Source organism: Callospermophilus lateralis, chromosome 13 (assembly GCF_048772815.1).
Source record: "Callospermophilus lateralis isolate mCalLat2 chromosome 13, mCalLat2.hap1, whole genome shotgun sequence".
Taxonomy (NCBI): domain Eukaryota; kingdom Metazoa; phylum Chordata; class Mammalia; order Rodentia; family Sciuridae; genus Callospermophilus; species Callospermophilus lateralis.
In genome coordinates, this window is record NC_135317.1 from 67,437,445 (window position 1) to 67,458,445 (window position 21,001).

General features: G+C 34.7%; 1 protein-coding gene across 3 annotated transcripts in view; it reads left to right on the forward strand.

Annotated features, from left to right (window-relative positions):
- The window catches only part of Ush2a (usherin), a 724,044-nt gene that overhangs the window by 228,937 nt on the left and 474,106 nt on the right, over positions 1-21,001 (forward strand). For all 3 annotated transcript variants that reach the window (XM_076831652.1, XM_076831654.1, XM_076831653.1), the window contains exon 20: positions 8,993-9,223. In XM_076831652.1, coding sequence (XP_076687767.1) covers positions 8,993-9,223 — 231 coding nt within the window. The remainder of the gene's footprint in view (positions 1-8,992; positions 9,224-21,001) is intronic.

The following is a 21,001-nucleotide window of genomic DNA, read 5'->3' on the forward strand; positions in this document are numbered from 1 at the left end:
CATTGTTTTGCATGCAGGTACATAAGTCTTTTCATTGCGAATAGGACCCAGAGTGATTAAACAAGCACTCTTAATATGTTAATTTATAATTTTAATTACAACAATCTTGTATATATAGTCATTAGTGAATACTAATATAAATATTTTTCTACCTTTTTATTCATAATGCATAAACCAATCATCCAGTTACTTCTCTGAGGTTGCCTGTTTTTGCTTCATAATACAATCTTTGTTCTTAGTTATGAATGCATTTTGTTCGTTTCTGTCTTGAATAATCCCTCATTAAGCTAGTCACTTTCTGCTCCATGCTAAAAAGGAAAAATTATCATGCAAATGTGGCATGCCATATTAAAAAGCACATTACCAAACACTTTTGTTGCTGTCCTTCAATTAGTTTCCCTTCTTTGAATTTAATTCCATTTGTTGTTAAACTACTGACTTGATGTATGGACTCATGAATCTGAGGCTGCTGCCAAGAAAGTGGTGGGAAAAAAATCAAAGCCTCTTGGAAGAGCTGCAGAGGCGAGCTGAAATGAATTTGCTTCACCTTTGACAAGAACACTTGAACGGCACTGGAATCCTCTGATGATTCAACTTGGCTAATTATCCAATTATTTATTTCAAGAATAAAAGCAGCATTTTACAATTAGTGAAGTGTAAAGCAGCCTGAGAAATGTAGTAATGACAGAAGACTTAAGCAACTTCTCAGATAAACAGTATCTGTGCAAAAACTTGTCTCACCAAGTCTTCTCAGGCAGCAGTTCTTGTGTCTTAGCATCAGTGAAACTGAGTGCACCGAAGGTTTTCTGTTTGTTTGTTTTGCTCTTTCAACAGAAATTATTTTACACTCATAACCACCATATCAAATTTCCTTGGCTCTTAAGCAACATTTAAGTTGTATTTCTCTTGATTAAAAGCTTTTGGTTCAAAGCAATACTTTTTAATTGCCTAATGATATAAGTCAGTTCTTAGGAAAGAACCGCACATTTAGGAGTTCATTTGCAATATAACTGAAAAATTCATTGCATGGCAGTAAAACAATTTACTGTTAATTACAAGGAGAAGAATTTGCTGTAGCATGCTCACAGATTGCCATGAATCATGCAGCACTCCTAGAGATTTATAACAGATGTGTAAGTGGGATGAATTAGCAGGGTTTAATAACAGAGACACAAATCATGCAGACTTCAAGGAGCTTTAATTGATATACTAGAATGTGACGGGCATGAATCACTCAGCCATTCAACAGCACTGTAACATATGGTCAGCTCAATATGCTGCATCTTAAATCGGTTGGTGAGTCGTTGGTTGTCCCATATGGTGGAAGCAATATATTTTTCATGATTAAAAAAAATACATCCATTTTTTAAAGAAATATGATTGCAAAGCATGTTTGTTATTGAACAGTCACCTGAATGCCAAATCGTTTTTTTTTCTTTATTGTTTTGCTTTTAAAATGATTCTTTTTTAAAAACATGGCAGCTTCCCAAAATAAATAGGAAATACTACTTGTAATACCAGATAGCTGGAGGCATTATGGGAACCAGATCTATGCTTGTTGGCACACTTGACCCCCAGCAAGCCTATAGAAAGCACTGCTGATGCTGTCTGTGATTGTCAGGAAATCCTTCAGACTCAGGAAAACTAAACAAAAATCAAAGGATGATGTCACTTTTGGAGAGTTTACGAAGCCCAGCGTGCATTGAATGGGTGATCTCTACTTAGCAGGGTAAGAAAGTGGCTGTGATAATGCTGTGGCCCCTAATGTTACAATTGGATGTACCATTTTATTACTGATTCCTTAATTAAATGTTCAGTCCTTCAGGAGCATTCAAAAAAATAAACACTGGCGCACAATCACACAGACAGTAGCGCTGGTTCCATGTCATTCATGAAGAATTATTTCAGCGTTTGAGTACAGGTATCCTGGTTGAAGACCATAACTGGTAGTGTGCAAACATGTTTTTATTGGAACTGGAATCTGGCAGCTTTCAGAAGAGCTTTTGCAGCATTAGTAAATCTGACAGACTTGAAAAAGGAATATTGCAGCCTTAGAACTGTGGCTGCCAGGATTTAATGTCAACAATTAAAATTTATTTTGATCCTTACCTAGTGTTTATTACTATTTGTATACACAACAGACCTTACTAATACAGAGATGAACTATTAGATGGAATTACCATCTGTTCAGAGTGAAATGCTGGCATCTGTCTTAGATGCTAAAACTAAAATGATATTATTTCTAACAAAACAAAATTAACTGCTTTTTACTCACCGACTTTAATTTTGAGTGTGTAAATGTACCCAAGGAAAGTGCGTTTTTTTGAAACACACAATGACCTTGGTCATCAGGTCTGCTTTTAGATAGACTTTGTCAGGGTGTCTATTGGCCTTTTTGTCTTTGAGGAATGGCATTCAGAAGTCAAATTTTAAAAACACAGTCTTAGTTTTGTAATGGACTATATGTGCATTCTATAATAAGGCATTAAAACAATGCAATTAAAATATGTAAAAATTGACTGAATCAGAGAGGCTCTCGTATGCAAAATATTTTGACAGATGTGCCCTAAAAACTGTAAGGAAAGAAATTAACCAGGCAAAAATTCATCTGAACAAAGTTGCTATAGGTCCCACAGTGACACCTTTAGGAAAATATAAACTGAATCTTCTCTGTTAGGCTATTTAAAATTTTCTCTCACACTGACATATATAAAAAGATTTACATTCAGCACCGCTCAGGTTTTTTTTTTTTTTTTTGAAAGCCTAAGTATCCTATTAAAAAAGGTCTCTAGCTTTTTGAAGTTAGAGAATTTGGAAGATCAAGGACAATGGTAGTTCCCATGCTGATGTTAGATCACTGATGGTACTTTCTGAGAAGCCAGACTTCAATTCTATATATCACAAAATAATAAATTGTGTGACACCAGCATTTAATGCATGTACACAGTGCATTAACTGTAACTGTAGTACATTTATTTGTGCTGGAGGAGACTTGAAAATGATTAAAAAATCAATACTTTGCTGTCAGAGAAGCAAGTGTTACGATGCATTTAAGTAGTTAATTGCATAAGCCCCATAAAAGCTTCAAGTTTGGGTAGCAAGGATGCCATAATTACAGTCCAAGCAACTACCTTTTATTAATGGTGGACTTTAGGGAATGGTGGTTGCTGTCATCACTGCTACTATATATGCAGTTCAGAAATAATGGATCCCCTTCTCTCTTCACCTATAGGATGCTACTTAGGTACATACAGATCATCAATTATCACCAAAATGGTAATGAGTTAAGGTAGTCTTTGTTTAACAAGCTCACTTAAGTTCTGTAAAAGTATTGCCTTTGTAGCCTTTCTTTATTTGAGGGAACACATAGACCAATCCTAACATTTGTATTTCATACTTGGGTAAAGAAACAGTGGCTGAAAGCTGAAGGGAATAAGCCAGAGGGTTCCTGCCAGCTTCCTCAAGGATTAAGGAGATCAGTATGCCCCACACCCCTTTGTGGTTTACAAACTGAGAAGCACTAGTTTTAAAATGTTCATTCATAAAATTTGAAACTAGAGATCCTAGACGCAACCAGGTCTGTCACTGCTTAAAAAATGAGTTAACTGAGGAACAGAGAGATCAAATAATGGACTATTAGCCAATGTTCCTTAATTAGTGTCTTACAGAGCCAGTCTAGAACCTAAATTTTCTCCTTTTCAGGTTAGTCTCATTGAGTGTATCTACTCATGAATATGATTAGTGAACAGGAACTGGCAAATATATTTCGTTCTCTTAAGTCAGAAAATAGAGAGTCAATATGGCAATGTTGGGTGATCTCTGAGTTTGTGGGGAGAATCTCTTCCTCTTCTGGGTACTCATTAGTGAGCAGTTACAGCCAGGAACGTGTCAGTTGGGAAACCATGAACTGTTCACCTGGATTTTTGTCTGCATCTTAGTCCCAGCACCCTCATGCAAGTATTCTGGCCCAGAAGTTTGGCAAATTGCATTTCATGTCACATAGTGGTTCTACATCTTTGAGAGAAAGTCAAATTATTTTCTTTAGACAGGCGCCTCAGGTTGTGTTATGTTAATCTGCTCCCTACAAATCCCTGAAACATGGAAGGGCTAGTCACTTCTAGAATTCTGTTTTCATAATAGTAAGTGGATAGCATTTTAACATAATGAATGACACAGTCATACAGTCTTCATAGACAACAAATTCTTCCCTGAAAACAAATGTAGAAATTTGATTATAAAGACCTGTGTATCAGTAAGAGTGTCTGCCTAGTTTTTAATCCTATGATGCTCAAAACTCACACTACATAAATTTTGCAAGTGCAAATTTATTCATTACAATATGCCATTAATCAGATTATAAAGTAATAAATGCTGCATAAAGAAGTAGATTACCAGAGCATTTTATAAAAGTATCTTTATAAATAGGAGAGATTGACTAGAAATTGGATTACAGTGCAACTGAGAAAAAAATTACAAGAACACTTTAATTTCATTCCAAGTGAAAGCAGACATCATATATTATTTTTTGAAATGATAGATATTGAGGATGCATTTTATGCTTTACATTCATAATAGAATTTTCTAAGTAAATACAGATACATCTTAAATATAGGTAAATTGCTTTCTTTCACAATATTCAATTTGAAAGATGTGTTATTGGTTAGTAGTAATATTGCCTTGTATTTGTATAGAAATTTGTTTTGTAAAACTAAAATAATCATGCATTTTTGTGGTAACAGATGTTATTGTCAAAATATTTTGCCCCAAATTGATCCTCATGGTTGTTCATAGGAAAGCTTAGGCAGATATAAATTTTGTTATTTTTCTGAAATCTTTGCAGCATTGAAAATTTAAAAGTGAAATATAATTCTAAAAGTCTGCAGAGCCCTTCCTGTTATTTAATATTATCTCTTAATTTACTCTTTTATAATTAAGAAATGTTTAAAGACCATATTTATTTGTATCTATAATCCCTTTGCTTTTTTATAATCTAACAAATAAGCCTTCATTACCTCAATCTCTCTTGGTGATTCTGTGTGTATGTTGATGGTAGGGCTGGGCAGGGGGGCAGCAGGCCAGTCTAGTTTAACTGATTGACAACTTCACTTAATTCCTCCTTCTGCTCTTAGAGAAAAGAATGACTCAGTAGGGCGCTCACCCTTTCAAACAGGCTTGGTTGACTACTCCATGTGAAACTGTACAATACACCAGCTGGACTTTTAAAAATTTTTTTCTTAAGGAAAAGGATAAAAATATGTCTAGTTCAACTCATTGTCCAGAGTTGACTTCCTAAGAACAGTGTAATTGCTTGGTGAGACTATTCCCCTGGGAATTGAAGGAAGTGCTCCACAACTTACTAGACTTTAAATAGTAGACATTAATTTATGGACTGTCAGTGAAAGAGTGCCTTTATTGATTATAATCTTTTTGCCAAAATAAAAGCAAGTGCATGCTCTCACTTTTAGGAGGTTGTCTTTTAAAGCAACTACAAAGTTGCTGGAATCCCTTTAGATTTATATTTCTGATAAGAAGTGATTATGGGTTTTGCTACAGAATTCTGAATAGTATGGTGATTCAGAACTTCATTTCTCTCCTCATTCAGTTAGAGTAAAGTTGTATTGAATGTCAAACAAGGGTCACCTTGAGGACGAGAGTGCTCTTTTCAAACAACGAACTCTTCTATCATTAAAAAGTGCAGGAGGCCCATTCATGCTTCCTTTAAATATTCAGTTCAAATGAAATTAATCTAGAACGTTTTCAGTATTAGGGAAAGTTCTATTGGGCTAGATGGTATTTTTCAAATTGAAAAGTTCAGCACCCTAGTCCCAGAACACTATTCAATTCTGGAGTCCAGAAAATAGAAGAACTCAAAATATCATTTTTTGTGTTTCTAAAAAGTTAAAAATTAAAAATAAATTATGTAGTTGTTTCTTCACTTGCATCTTTGAGTCCAGGACTGAAAAATCTTGGGCAGTCCTCTTTCTTTGGTTAAGCTCATAACCAAGGTAGCAATAAAGCAGAGTGCTTAAGTCTAGGGCTTTGAAATCAGAAGGCTGCAGGCTGAGTTCTGCCTCTGTTCCTTCTCAGCTGTGTCTATTTAAGCAAGTTAGTTAATCTGACCCTCAGTTTTCTCTCCTATAACATGGAAATAAAAATAACATCTAATTTATAGGCTTGCTCTGAAAATTCAATGAGATAATGGGCACAAGATGCAACAGAGTGGCCTGATGAAATTTTAATACAATGCTGGAATTCCAAACTCTGATGACAATCTTAGCAGGAGAAGAAGTTTCTGGATGGTTTATCTTTTTATTTTGTTTTGGATTATTTTGAAGTGGGATGACAGCCTGCAGAATGAAATCTTTGAGAACCCACTATTTAGCTGCTTTTTGGCACAGAATACTAGAAGAAATCATGCATATAATTTATAGATTTATACATATATAAAAATATCACATGGGTTTCAGAGGCAGAAGATGAACAGGATTGTTAATTATCTTTCTAAGTTAATGAACTTTTTCTTCAGTGCCTCTTCTTCTTGACTAAAAGTTAAAATAGAATCACAAGTAATTATTTCTCTTTTAGAAAGCTGGCCAAAGTCTAAAAGGTAATACCTAATAATTTAAGCTGTTTTAAGGTAGGGTTCCTTTCATGATTCCAGGGTTCTTATATTTATATCATTTTGATTTATGTTTATTGAAACAGGCCATGCCTCAGTGTCATGTTAACACAGGTCTAAATTAAAAGTTCACAGCCTTTTTAGGAGTTATTTTTAAGTAGCTTGCTCTTCACTTTCACCTGTCAAATCCAGCCCACACACTTAGCCTAAGAAAAAAATCTCAGCCCACTAACTCAACTGTTCAAAGAAACAAAAAAATCAAAACACAAGCACATTAGCCACAATTTTCGGCAGCTCAGGTGATACTCTTATTCCCTTTGTAGAGAAAATCTTAATCTCTGTTTCTCTTAGAATTTCTTTGGAACTCCCAAGAATGGCCAGTGTCCCAGGATCTTGAAGCATGCCAGGCCCCCACATACTTGAGGGCACTGGGAACTTGCTGCTCCATGTCTGAGGTCACTGCTGATGACCAGGCACTGTTGCTTCAGGGACAGCATGCTCCTGTGCTTCAGGACTGGAGGCTGCCCAGAGTCTGTTGTGCCTGGACCAGAGTTTGTCAACTGCTGACGTACAAATGCTCTATTTGGTTTTCAGAGTGGTTTTCTACTTGTTTGTTTGTTTTGATGTATATCACTACTAAGCTTGACAAAAATCAGAAAATTGTATATGAAATGGCTTTCTGACCAAAGAAGATGTAGATTGGGCAAATAAGTGTATGACAAGATGCTCCACATCATATGTCTGGAGGAAAGTGAAAATTGAAACAAGAAGGCAGCACAACACATTCCTTTCAATGGTCAAAATCTGGAACACTGACAAGACCAGGGGCTTCTGAGGATGTGGGGCAACAGGAACTCTCATTTATCATTTGTGGGAATGCAGAAGGGAACTCTGGAAGACAGCTTGACAGTTTCTGCCACAACTAAACATAGTCTTACCATATGATCCAGCCATTCTGCTTGTTTAGAATTTCCCCAAAGATGTTGAAATATTACATCTACACAAAAAGTGGCAAATGCATGTTTATAGCAGTTTTATGAATGTTGGAATTTTGGACTCAAGATATTTTTTCAGTAGATAAATAAATAAACTGTATATACAAACAATGGAGTATTATAAATATTATTAATTTGGGTTATCAATCACGTAGAAAATCTTACATGCATATTAATGAAAGAAGTCACTTGAAAAGACTACATACTGTGTGATCCCAATATGTAACCTTTTGGAAAAGGCAAAATACGCAAATAAATATTTAAGAGAGTAAAGTGATGAATGTTTGATAGGGGGTTAGTGATGGAGCATGAATGGCAGGCACAGAGGTATTTGGGGGCAGTGAAAGCACTGTATGATAGTATAAGAATGGATACATGTCATTATACTTTTGTTCAAGTCCTTAGAATGTACTAAACCAAGAGTGAATTTAAGGTAAAGGATGGACTTTGTGTGATCATGATGTCCTATGTAGGCTCATCAGTTGTAATAAACCACTATGGTGAGGGATACCAGTAATGTGCAGGGGCATGAGATATACCATAACACTCTGTCCTTTCCTCTCAATTTTGCTATGAATGTACAACCACTCCAAAAATTAAAGTCTTAAAAAATTACTTTCTGACTCCTTAAAAAAAAACAAGAACAATAACAACAACAAAAATATGATCTCAGAGATGTGGTATCCTAGGTTCACTCTTCCTCTGTTACCCAACTGTTTTGCACAAATTATTGACAGTTCACCAAACCCAGTTCTTCTCAGACCCTACGCTCCCTCTTATTTCCCCAACAGTCCATTTCAAACACATGTTCACATAGCACATTGAATAATTGTAGCACTTCTATGAGTTGTAGCATCAAGTTAATGTAATGTTAAATCAAGGGACTCTGTCTTTTGTGATCAGAACTAACCTTTGGCTGCAGGCCTCACAGGGGAATTCTGTAGCTCCTAGATGAGGCAGCTCCCACTCAGCCACAGGGAATTCTGAAAAGAAGGGGTCAGTCTATGAGCCATTGAAGGCTAAAAGGTGCAAAAGCTAAGACAATGGAACACATACATGCTAAATGGACACTAGATGGGACATAAACAGTGGCTACTATAATTTATTATTTATTTAGAAAAATTGAGAAATTACTTTCAAGAAAAATTAATTTTGGAATTTTTTGATTAAGTATTTTTAGTCATTTAAGTTGTGTTCAGTCACACAGGATATAAACCATGTTGTATTGTCAGTTCTTAGAACCATATAGATACTTGTGACCACAACTGATTGGATTTTGAGTGTGATGTACAGAAGTGCATGCACTGTACATATGTGTGAATATTTGTGTCTATAGAAACCAGATTCTTGAATGTAACGCAAATTTTCTAATATTTAGCACCTGCCCTCCTGAGGCCTCCTGTGGTTAAAGGAATTAACGGCACCACGATTCACGTGAGGTGGTTTCTACCTGAAGAAGTAAATGGTCCCTCTCCTCTCTACCGGCTGGAAAGGAGAGAGTCATCCCTACCAGCTCCCATGGCCACCATGATGAAAGGAATCCGTTTCACAGGAAATGGATATTGTAAATTCCCCAGCACCACTCACCCAGTCGGTACAGACTTTACTGGTAAGAGTGTTTGACACTGCTTTATTTAAGAAGTGCCACGCATGATTTCTACTATTTTGGTGTTTTCCATCCCTTTACAATGAATTTTTACTATCCCTATAGTAAAATAGAAATACTAATTCGGTCTTATAACCATACCCTGATTATGTCAACATGTCCATATTTTTAGTATTTGGGGGGGGGCAAAAAGTGAGGTGAGTTAAAGAAAGAAAAAAGCTGAGGAGAAACAGCCTTATTGGATCAAAATATGTACTGAAGATGACTCTAAAACATTATTAAGACAAAAATGTGTTTCTCAGAGTATCATTTACTGAACCTGGGGGGCGAATAGGTTGGAGAAATGCCCCATGCTCTGTGAGCTTCTCAGTGTATATCAGGTTATTAAAGCTGTCTAAAAAGAAAGATAAGGAAACTTTAACTGTATCTGGGTAAACATTCTAACATATAATTGATGCAGTTTTTCCATTTTTCATTTCCTTTCTATTTTTAATGAAACAACTATTAATATCCCATGTTTTGTGGAGCACATTTAGGAAAACTAATTTCAGGGAAAAGAATCTTCTCTGGACCAGGACTATGGTAAAGCAAGGGAGGCTCTTGGCTCGGGCACAAAATTTTAAGGCACTAAAAAACCCTGGACTAATAAAAATAATATTTTAATGAAACATTTTAAAAATGAAAACCAATGTAAAAAAATCCACAAGAAAATCTGAACAAAATTTTAAATAAAGCCAGGATTGGGCTCTGTACCTGTGTGACCCTGTCTCAGTTGCCTTATCTTACTTCTGGTCTTACTAGTACTATAATATTCTGGAGGCCCTATGGCCTCTGTGAATTACAGATCCTAACAGAACTATTCCAGAGTAATTCCATAAAACTGTAACTATTTATGATACATAGTTTACTTTTTAAATTTGTATTTGATTTTTGTCTTTTCTATTATTTTATGGAAAATATCGGCAAGCAGTTTTTTTTTACCATGAGGCTGGATATTGAGGTACATTTGTAATGGATCATGATTATATTATAGCTGAAATATAATGAGATTAATTCATGCTTAACTGTTTTCCCAGTTATATCAAAATCATCACTAAGTTTTAGTAATTGAACTGTGGAATTCTCCTGAAATGCTCTACTTCTGCTTACTGTTCTTAAATGGCAAAAAGAAAAAAAGTAGGTATATAAAAAAATTATGCATAGATAATAATGAAACCCTTTTCTCAGATGGAAGTAGAAGGTAACTCCCTGGTTGAACATTTAGCTCATGATATGTTTCTTCAAGGAAGTAGCATTTGTTTCTAGTCAGCAGGTTCTACTCTACATAGATGTCAGCTTGGAATTGCAGGCTAGCCAGCAGACAGATTTTTGATGGGATCACCTACTGTTGCTGCAGTGAAAGATAGAGTGGCCCGTCTATCGCTAATAAATTTAGTAGTCTTCACTGTCTCTCTGGCCGGCCTCATACTCTGAGGTGCACAGGCTAGGGGCAGATGCAGTGTCTGGGAAGTTTTCCAAATTCCTCTTTAAAAAAGTTAGGCCATAAACACCGGCCTCACTGAGTGGTATCCTTCTGTCTGTAATAAAGTGTCCAGCTACACAGAAAATATGCTTGGAGTACACATCAATTGAAGGACGGGCAGAGAAATCACAGTTTTGGCTCTAAGTACTCCCTAGAGCGTCTGTGATTTCTGGAGAATATGATGTTCTCCAATGCATGGGCATATTCTAGGTCATTGCTGATTTCCTTTGTATTGGTTGCCTTTCTTTACTTGTAAAGAAAGTAAAATAACTTGTAAAATAACCAGGTCTACTTTCAGTTGTTACTTGGATCTTTTTGTTTAACTGCCAGATTTGTTAAAATAGTTTTATTAAGAGGGCTCATGGCTTAACTAATCGCACATAATTAATGAGTTAGGACATGTTTTCGAAATTAACTTCAAAAGCTCTGTGTAAGCTTGTATCTTTCCTAAAGAGAGAGGTAAGTTTATAAGAAGTCTTTTATATTTGTTTTGCTCATATGGATGTATTTTTTCATTTCCCCCCACTTTATTGTTGCATTATAGTTGTACACACTTATGATATTTGCGGTTACATGTTCATACATTCATGTAATATACAATATAACACTGTAATTTAGTCAATGCCATGCCCAAGCACTTCCCCTGCACACCCCAGGGTACCTTTCCCCTTTGATTTTTATGATTATTTTATATTCTTTCATTCAACCTCTCAGCCACCCTATAGAATAAGTATTTTCACCCTCAGAGTACATGAGGAAATGAGGCTTGAGGAAGAGGCTTGCTCATGGTACAGTAGTTACTGAATTCCATGGTTGAGTCATGAATTGGACACTTCTGATTTAAATGCCGTTGCTGTGCTACAGTGGGGATGAGAGCTTTTAAGAACTGTTCTTTGGAAATTATGCAATAACACGTTAAAAAAGTAATACGTATAAATAAAAGGTGAAATAATTATCAAATATTTCATTCTCAACACTGCTAAGTGTTTTAGATTTGTTGTTTAGTTAGTTTACATGCAGAAAACAGAAAGTAGAGTTAACATTATTTATCTTTCTATTTGTATTGCCAAAGATATTGGGGGATTTTTCTCCCACACCAAATAATTCCAGAATGCTTCTAGAAGCTAGATTGTTATGTGAAAGAATCCATTCCTTTCCATTTACATAGTTTTCAGATTCTGATAAAAATCTAATAAAATCTTGGCAACATCTAACATGATAAATTATATGTTAAACCTAAATTTATGATAAGCTGAGGTGTTCTTTATTTTGGATTGTTCACTAAAATATCAGACATTAAAATGATTCATGAACTGTGAATGGAAATATCAATTAATAATCAAAGACAAATATATGGTAGTGTATGTTATTATGCATTTTTCTATAGGAAAAAAAAACAAGTCAGATTTTGTCTATTAATGACGGGGTTTTTTCATGTATTCACAATACATTTCATGCTCACATTGAAAATCTCACTATAAATATCTCATTTCACTATTAGAAATGAATCTCATATAACTGACTTATCTTTCATACTTGCTTTAAATATTTTTACCTTATAAAATATAACGATAACAATTCAAGCCTAAAATATAGAGGCTTTCAGAGAAAACCAACAAATCACTATTAGAGGCAAACCAGTCTGGATCTCAGCTGATTTCTCAACCCAAATCCTCAAAGCTAAGAGGTCTTGAGATAATATATATTGATCTCTGAAAGAAAATGGATGCCAACCAAAAATACTGTACCTGGAAAAATTAAGCTTCAGAATTGATGATGAAATAAAAACCTTCCATGATAAGCAAAAGTTAAAAGAATACACGATTAGAAAGTCTACACTATAAAACATACTCAAATATTTTTTGAAGAAGAAATGAAAAATAAAAGTAAAAACCAGCAAAGGGAGAAACTACACTAGAAGACTAGGCAATCAAAGGAGAAACTAATTTAAATTAAAAACCAGAAATAAAATGAAAAGGAATAAAAATCATTTCTCAATCATAACATTGAATGTAAATGGCCTAAACTCATCAATCAAAAGACATAGACTGGAAAATTGAATTAAAAAACCAAGACCCAATAATGTGCTGTCTTCAAGAGACTCACCTCATAGGCAAAGACATCCACAGATAAAAGGTAAAAGGATAGAATAAAAACATATCATTCATATGGATCTTGTACACAAACAGGGGTTTCTATCCTCATATCAGATAAAGTGGACTTCAAAACAAAGTTAATCAGAAGGGACATAGAAGGCCATTTCATACTGCTTAAGGGATTATATATTGAGACATAACAATCATAAATATTTATTCTCCAATCAACGGAGAATCTACATATATCAAACAAACCCTTCCATGTAATACATGAAGGGTTATATTGGATGATCAATGCTTCAAGAAACAAATAGACGACAGAAAAATAATACTGGGTGACATTAACACACCTCTCTTATCATTGAATAGATTCTCCAAACAAAAACTAAATAAGGAAGCTACAGAACTACAAAATATAATTAATATTTTAGATTTACCAGACATATATAGAATATTTCATCCATGAATGATTGAATACACTTTCTTCTCAGCAGCACATGAAACCTTATCTAAAATACACCAAACCTTAGGCCACAAAACAACTCTTAGTAAACACACACACACACACACACACACACACAGAAAGAGAGAGAGAGAGAGAGAGAGAGAGAGAGAGAGAGAGATAATGTATTCTATCAGATCATAATGGAATAAAATTAGAAATCAATGATAACATGAAAAATAGAAGCTACTCTAACACCTGGAGACTAAATAATAAACTCTTGAATGACTAATAGATAGCTGAATAAATCAGGAATGAAATTTTAAAAACTTATGGTGGGGACTGTAGCTCAGTGGCAGAGCGCTTGTGTAGCATGTTCAAGGCACTGGGTTTAATCCTTAGAACCACATAAAAAATAAAGACATTCTGTTCATCTACAGCTACAAAAAATAAATTTAAAAAAATACTCAGAGATAAATGACAATAGCAACACAACATGTCAAAATCTCTGGGATACTATGAAGGTTATTTTAAGAAGAAAGTTAATTGCATTGAGCTCATTTATTAAAAGAATAGAAAGCCACCAAATACATAACCCAACATTACATCTCAAAGTCTTAGAAAAAGAACAAAACAATACCAAAAGCAGTAGTAGATAGGAAATAATTAAAATCAGAGCCCAAAATTAATGAAATTGAAACAAAATAAAAATTCAGTTCTAAAAAAATCAATGAAACAAAAAGTTGGTTCTTGGAAAAAATAAAATTCATAATCCCTTGACCAAGCTAATGGAAAAAAAAAACACTAAAGTTTCTAAAATTCATGATGAAAAAGGAAATATCACCAAAGATACTACTGAAATACAGATGATAATCAGAAACTATTTTAAAAATCTATACTTCAATAAAATAGAAAATCATGAAGACATTAACAAATTTCTAGATACAGAAGTTTTAAAAATAAGGATATTCTGTAACTTAGGAAATCAAAATTCTATTAATTCATTTGTTCTTACATGAGAATATAAGATATGTTTGTCTAAGTGTTTTATCCCAGGTAAGTAATATGCAATATTCTATGTTAAAATGTAATATTTAATTTTGTTATTAAAATAGTTAATCTACCTCATGCTAAGATATTGAACAGACTACTATTTTGAGAGTCTAATATTGCTCATGTAATACATGAAGGGTTATGTTGGATGATCAATGCTTCAAACTGCTAAAATTCCAATTTTGAATACAGAATATTTAAGTGAACCTCCAAAATTTAAATCAAGGTTTAAACAAAAGCATCAGTCAGTTTAAAACACTCATAGATTTTTTAAAACAAATTATTTCATTATGAATCTTTTATATAATGTTACAATGTTTATACTTTAAGATTAATATAAATTTACTAATGTGAAAACCTTAGTGATTTACACATTTCATCAACATAAAATGTATTTTTGGTTTTTGGTTGTGTCTGTGGATCTAAAGGAGCGGCAAATCCTACACTGTTTCATGACTTATAGTGAGCAGAAGCACCCCTGGTGAAATAGTCCCCTGATCATGTGGGGCTGATGATACTTCCTCCATGGAAAGCAGGAATAGCAAATAGAGGCACCACTCTCTTATGCAGCTGAAAGGGATAATAGCAAACTTCTGGGGAAAAAACAAGTCATGCTTATTATTATTTTTTTTTTTTTCAGGAAAGCAGAGTAAATCCACTTAATTTATGCAGAGTTTCCTTCTTTCCGTGTAATGCTAGTAATCCAAATGGAACTTGGTAAAAACAGCAACTAAACTATTTCTCAGATTGGCATTCCAAAGGTGACCCTTTCTCTCCTTGTAACTCCCCCGCCCCCATTATCAAAAACAGATCTGTGATCATTTGGAGGAAGGTTCCTCTATTGTAGTGTCCCGGTGCCAATCACACCAGCCTTTTAAACTGCCTTTACCAGTGACCCTGCCCAGAAATCAGGAAGTGCCTTTGGGGAGATCTTTGTAGCAAGCCACTGGGGAGAGGAGCACACATGTGCACCTGATGTAATTCCCTTTTATTTGTCTTCACGAGAAATGTGATTACTGATGTTGAGTATCTTGCAGATGAGAACTCTGTACAGTTTCTTCATAATAATGCTGTTCAAGGACACTAAATGATTGTCATTCATTTTTGTCTCAGTATTCACCTTCCCCCACATGGCTAAACTAAAATGCTGTAGGATACAAAATGCAATTCATTACCAAGAAATGAAAAGAGAAAAGCAGGGCTCCCAAAATATTCTTTAAAACCATGTCGTTTTTATCTGTTACTCTGGTGTTTATGCTTTGTTATTATTTTGTATTATTTTTTTTGTGAATTGGGACATTTAAGCACTTCATTAAAAGAAAGCTGATTATAAGCAGTTCCAGGGAAGGTGCAAGTAGGGCAAACTTCTTCAGATAGACTAATTAGTAAAAGCATATTAATTCTGACCTTCAACACCCTTGGTGGCCCAGTATTTGTTTTCCTCAGAGTGGGAGCAAGTAATTTTAAAAAGTAAAGTGCTTTTTAAAAATAAAAAAAGACAGAGCAAAAACAACTAAACACAACCCCAAGTCTTTCCGAGGAAGATTAAAATCACAAATTGTGCTCAACCCTTGATGTTAGATTTTTTTAGCCATAGTCATTAAAAAACAAATATGAGGCCTAGCAGTTTGTCGAAGAAGAGGCAGTAAAGACAGAAGGATAAAGACAAGAGTAGGGACATGGAATGAAAGCAAAGTGAAGGAGAAATGGCTTTTAGACATGATGAGACCAGTGTGTTTTCTGAGTGTGACACAATCAGAAGAGACGAGGATGTCTGGTTGAGTTCATTTATACAGACTGAGAGGGACAGGGGTCCAAATGCATCCTTCTTAGACTGACATAAGTGGGACTAACTGAGGATAACTAGGGATATCAGGAATAAACTTTACATTTACACTATTAAATGCAGGTTTTAACTGCATTTAATAGTGAAGTATAACTATGTGCTTAGGAAATGCCTTCAGATGACATTGATACAAGGGAGAGTATTATTTTTCGCCATTTACTAAATTCATCATAAAGTCCAGCTTCTGTATGCATGTGTTTTAACCTTTGTATTTTTAAAGTGATTTATTTGAAGTATATTTCTATAATTTTGCTTTTTGTTTGAGATACTCATTATGGGTATCCAGTAAGCTAAGCTGTCACTGAACATGCCAATACTGTAGAATAATATTTTCACTTAAACAAACTTTTAGTTAATGACAAACACTCTTTTAATCAACTTCAACATACATTTTTTCATCTCTTTTGTTATTTAAAAAAGAGATAAATTCCTACAAATTCACGCACTATACACACTCATGTCACATTCATAAACACACGCTTTCCACTGTGTCCTGGGGTTCTTATACAGGCTGAAATTTACCTTCTTAAGTTGTCCAATGACTTTTCTTCTAATATTTTGAGCATTCCAGAATCTTCTCAATGACTTCCCTGCTATTTTAAAAAGTGTCATCTCTTAATAACATTCTGTACTGAAATTAACCCAGATAAATTTGAATTCCCATTTTATCCAGCTTAAATAAATAGAGTAACTTTGAGCAGAAAAAAAAAATCATTGTGGTTACCAGTGGTAGCCAAGCTAGTACCTCAGAAGGGGATGGCTTTCGATTTTATAAAATGAATGTTTTATATAGGTATTTTCTTAAAAAATTTTAAGCATTTAAAGAATTATAGTTATTTTATATGTTAGGATAAATAAAACACCATTAAAAAAGTATAAATAATTTTATTTCTACTCAGAAGACTCCAGTGATATCAATGCAGAAATACAATGTCTTTCAAAACCCTCAGCTAGTGGCCTGAGGAAGTGTTTTACAAGATCACAGATCACGTTCCATTTGAGTGGGGAAAATTTCAAGTAATATTTGACCCCACTGAAGGTCTGTACATTGAAGGACATCTGCAGACATAGCACTCAGGTGTTTGAAGACATGAGAGGGGAGGCTCAGAGGCTGATACTCTCCCAACCATTGAGCAGTCTCAGCTGGACCTGGAATGCAACTTTAAAGAGGAGGTATTGACACTAGGATTGCTGTATGTATACACATGGATGTATAACCAATGTGATCCTGCAATCTGTACACGTGGAAAAATGAGAATTCATACCCTATTTGAATCAAATGTATGATATGTCAAGATCATTGTATTGTCTTGAACAACTAATAAAAAAATAAATAAAGAGGAGGTATTGAAAAGGAGGGGGACGTCAGGGAGGAAACACCTGCTTATGCACTTAGGCCATCTTCATCATTCCAGGCAATGCCAGCACATCATTCCCACAAAGAAAGGGCATCGCAGGAGGAATTTCATATAAGAAACATATGGGAATCATTTAATGATCCTCTCTCCCAGGCAGGCAGAAAATTGGAAAATGAAGGTGTCCCTGTCTCAGCTTCATCCCTCTATTTCCTTCTCTGAACCTGTTCTGTTCTTTCTCCTGTGCTTGCAATCCACAGTGAGTGTTACAGATTGCCTGAGATAGAAACCTGAGCATGTCCTTAAACACTATTCCTCACTTCCTTCCTCAGATTCCTACCATTGTCTCTCCTCTGGACATTCTTTGGTACATCTCTTAGAACTATGCATCATTCTACAGCTGCCAGGTGCTGTGGGCCTTTCTGCCCACAGTTTCACTCGTTCCTATGCCTCCTTCAAACTAAGGATCTTTCTTAATCCTTGTTTAAAGCTTTTCAATAGATTCCCAATAAAACGTGCTGCACACACTCTTTTCTGCTAACCTGCTACCTTCTGCCCTCCTCTCTCCATCCATATACACCCAGGTTCACTGTCCAGCTCTGTGGCCCTCTTTCAGTGCACCTGTTGATGTTCTCCCAGATGCCCTTGTCTTTGGCCAAACTAATGCCTTTACCTGTCCTGCTCTTCCTTATTGGCATGTTCTTCTCTTTCCTTTTACTTCAATAATCACTACAAATAAATTTCAAACAGTCCTCATCCTCTTCTTATACCAAATCTGAGTTAGGCGTCTTTCCTGTATACTACCACAGATACCAAGAATTTCTCTATTATAGTCCTTGCCATACTCTATTAGAATTTGTTTCCCAGTTATCTATGTACCAAGTAGACAGAAATGATAACTGTCTGTTTGACAAGTTATAACATTTTGGGCCTTGCACAACATAGGACACCTACCAGATGTTCAGTAAATGTTTGTTGAATAGAGTTAACTAAATGAGTGATAGACAAGGAAACCCTCAATGAAAGATCACTTAACTATGAGAATTAGTTAATGGTGTGATTCACTGTGATTGAAAGTATATTATACATTTTTAAAAGCGACCTTTTTAGGAGTTTCGATAGCTTAGAGTTTGGTCTTCATTAGTCTCACATGCAGAAATAGATTTAAAATCCTATAGCACTTAGAGACAAAACAAAATTCATATTAATGATCCTTAGTTGATGGTGACATTGATTCTGTGTTAATTGCTGTAACTACAGTTATACCAGAAATTCTTTTTTTTTTTTTTAACCTAGTTATCACACTAGATTTCTGGGAACCAGGTTGTTGCACATCTTTTAGATACAGGATCTCTTTAGGCTTATTAAATTTTGAGGTTAATGAATATTTTGACACTTTTACCTATACATATCATTATAGCTTATTGCAATAGGTTTAAGATGACAGTCATAATAAACATATACAGTACAATGGAAAGCACTTTTAATCTTGAAAGTGCTTTATAAACAACAGTGATCAATGCTATGAATGGATTAACAGCATCATACTGATTGAATTCTATTTCAAGGGCAATGGAGGTATTGATGTTGATAATCTAGTTCATAAGGATGAGGGTAGTAAAGAGTGCAGGTTCTGGATGCAGACCTTCCAGGTTTAAAACTTGGCTCTCTGGCACGCTTGGGGTGCCACTTGCATAAGTCACTCCCCCATTCTGAAGCTCAGTTTCTTCATCTGCAAAATGGACTGTTGTAAGGTTTCAGTTCTAATAAGAAGGACAAACAGTACCTTAGTGGTCATCATTATGTATGCATTTATGGTTAATGTTCTATAATTCACAAATTGAAATATGGGAATCTCCATTTCATATATATATTTTATGTGCCTAAGCCACATAAATCTTGAAGATACTCTTTTATGACCTTCATCTACTACATAGCCCTGATTGCTCATTTCATTTTATGCAATCTATGAACCTCTGACCTTTATTTTTATGTTTTTTAGTTGCCTTTCTTCTTTCTTTAGAGTTTACATTCTCCATGCCTCATCTCTGTACTTGTGGTGGCAATATTTAAAATTTAATATGCCTAGGTAACCCTAACTCTATTTCCCCCCTCATGTTTACCATCTATTTTCTTAAAAAGTAAGACTGTGAGCTGGTCTATTTTCTCACATACCCGTCATGTCATAATCCTCTGTCATATGAATCTTTTCTGTCTTTATTGTAAATATTTTCTTCAAGATAGTCAACAATTTTCAAGATTATCAGTGGTTTTTAACAGTAAACTTTTAAAAATCTTTACCCTATATGCCAATAAAGTGTGTTGTTGTTATTAAGAAACATAAAGAAACTTAATGTTTCTTACCAGGTTTTCTCTTCTGTTTTCTGCAAACTGTGTTTCAAATCTTTGTCTTTGCTTTCTATATCCACCTTCATGTGAAGGAACTCAAGCATTCACGCAGTCCACATGCAGTTCTTTCCCAATTTCCCAGATGCTGACTGGTGTTGTCAATAAGGATAGTAAGCAAAATAAGTACAGTCCCTAACCTTAAAGAGATCATGAATCAAACACACAAGTAATTAAAAGTGACTTCTGTCTACAGTGGTGAGCATGTCAAAATATCCTTCTGATGAGAAAAATAAAAGCCCAACAAAAATTCTTAGTAGATAGTAAGGGCATCATTGAATAACTACAACTACCAGGAGTTAGAGGATCAAGATCCCAGAAATATGGAACATTCCTTAGGTGAACCTTTTATTTATCTTTGTTTTTTATATTATCTTTCATTTTCTAGTCTGTATATTGCATAGTCTAAGAAAGTATAAACAAAAATATGATTTACTTACCAAGAAACAGGGGTCCTGGTAAACATGCCAGGCTTTCAGTTGATATCCTAATATTCTGAGAGAAAGCCTTAATTCAGTTCAACTACTTGATAGGATCAAAGTTATATTCACACCAGAAATATTAAAATATTCACTGATAGGAAGCCAATCAGAGACCCCAGAGTCTTATTTTTTATCTGCAGTGTTTGGCATTCAATCTAAAATTATCAAACTTGCCAAGAGATAGGACAAAATAACCAAAAGGCAAAACATTAAAAAAACATAGAAATATATGCTCAAGTGATTCAGATATATCACAGGCACACACACACACACACACACACACACACACACACGTGCATGTATGTATGCGCATTTAATGTCCAGATACAATCTTTAAAATAACTATGATTAATATTGTCAAGAAAATAAAATTTGCAGAATTTAAACAGGGAGCTGAAATATATTAGAATAAGAATTCTAGAACTGAAATAGCAGCTGAAATTAGGAACTTATTAGATAGAATTCCAATTTCATTTCTGGTACAGTAAATGGCATTTGCTTATTATCTTAAACAATTATGAAAGTTGAATAAAATATACAAAAGGCTGATTTACAGCCATTTTGCAATGATAATGCAGA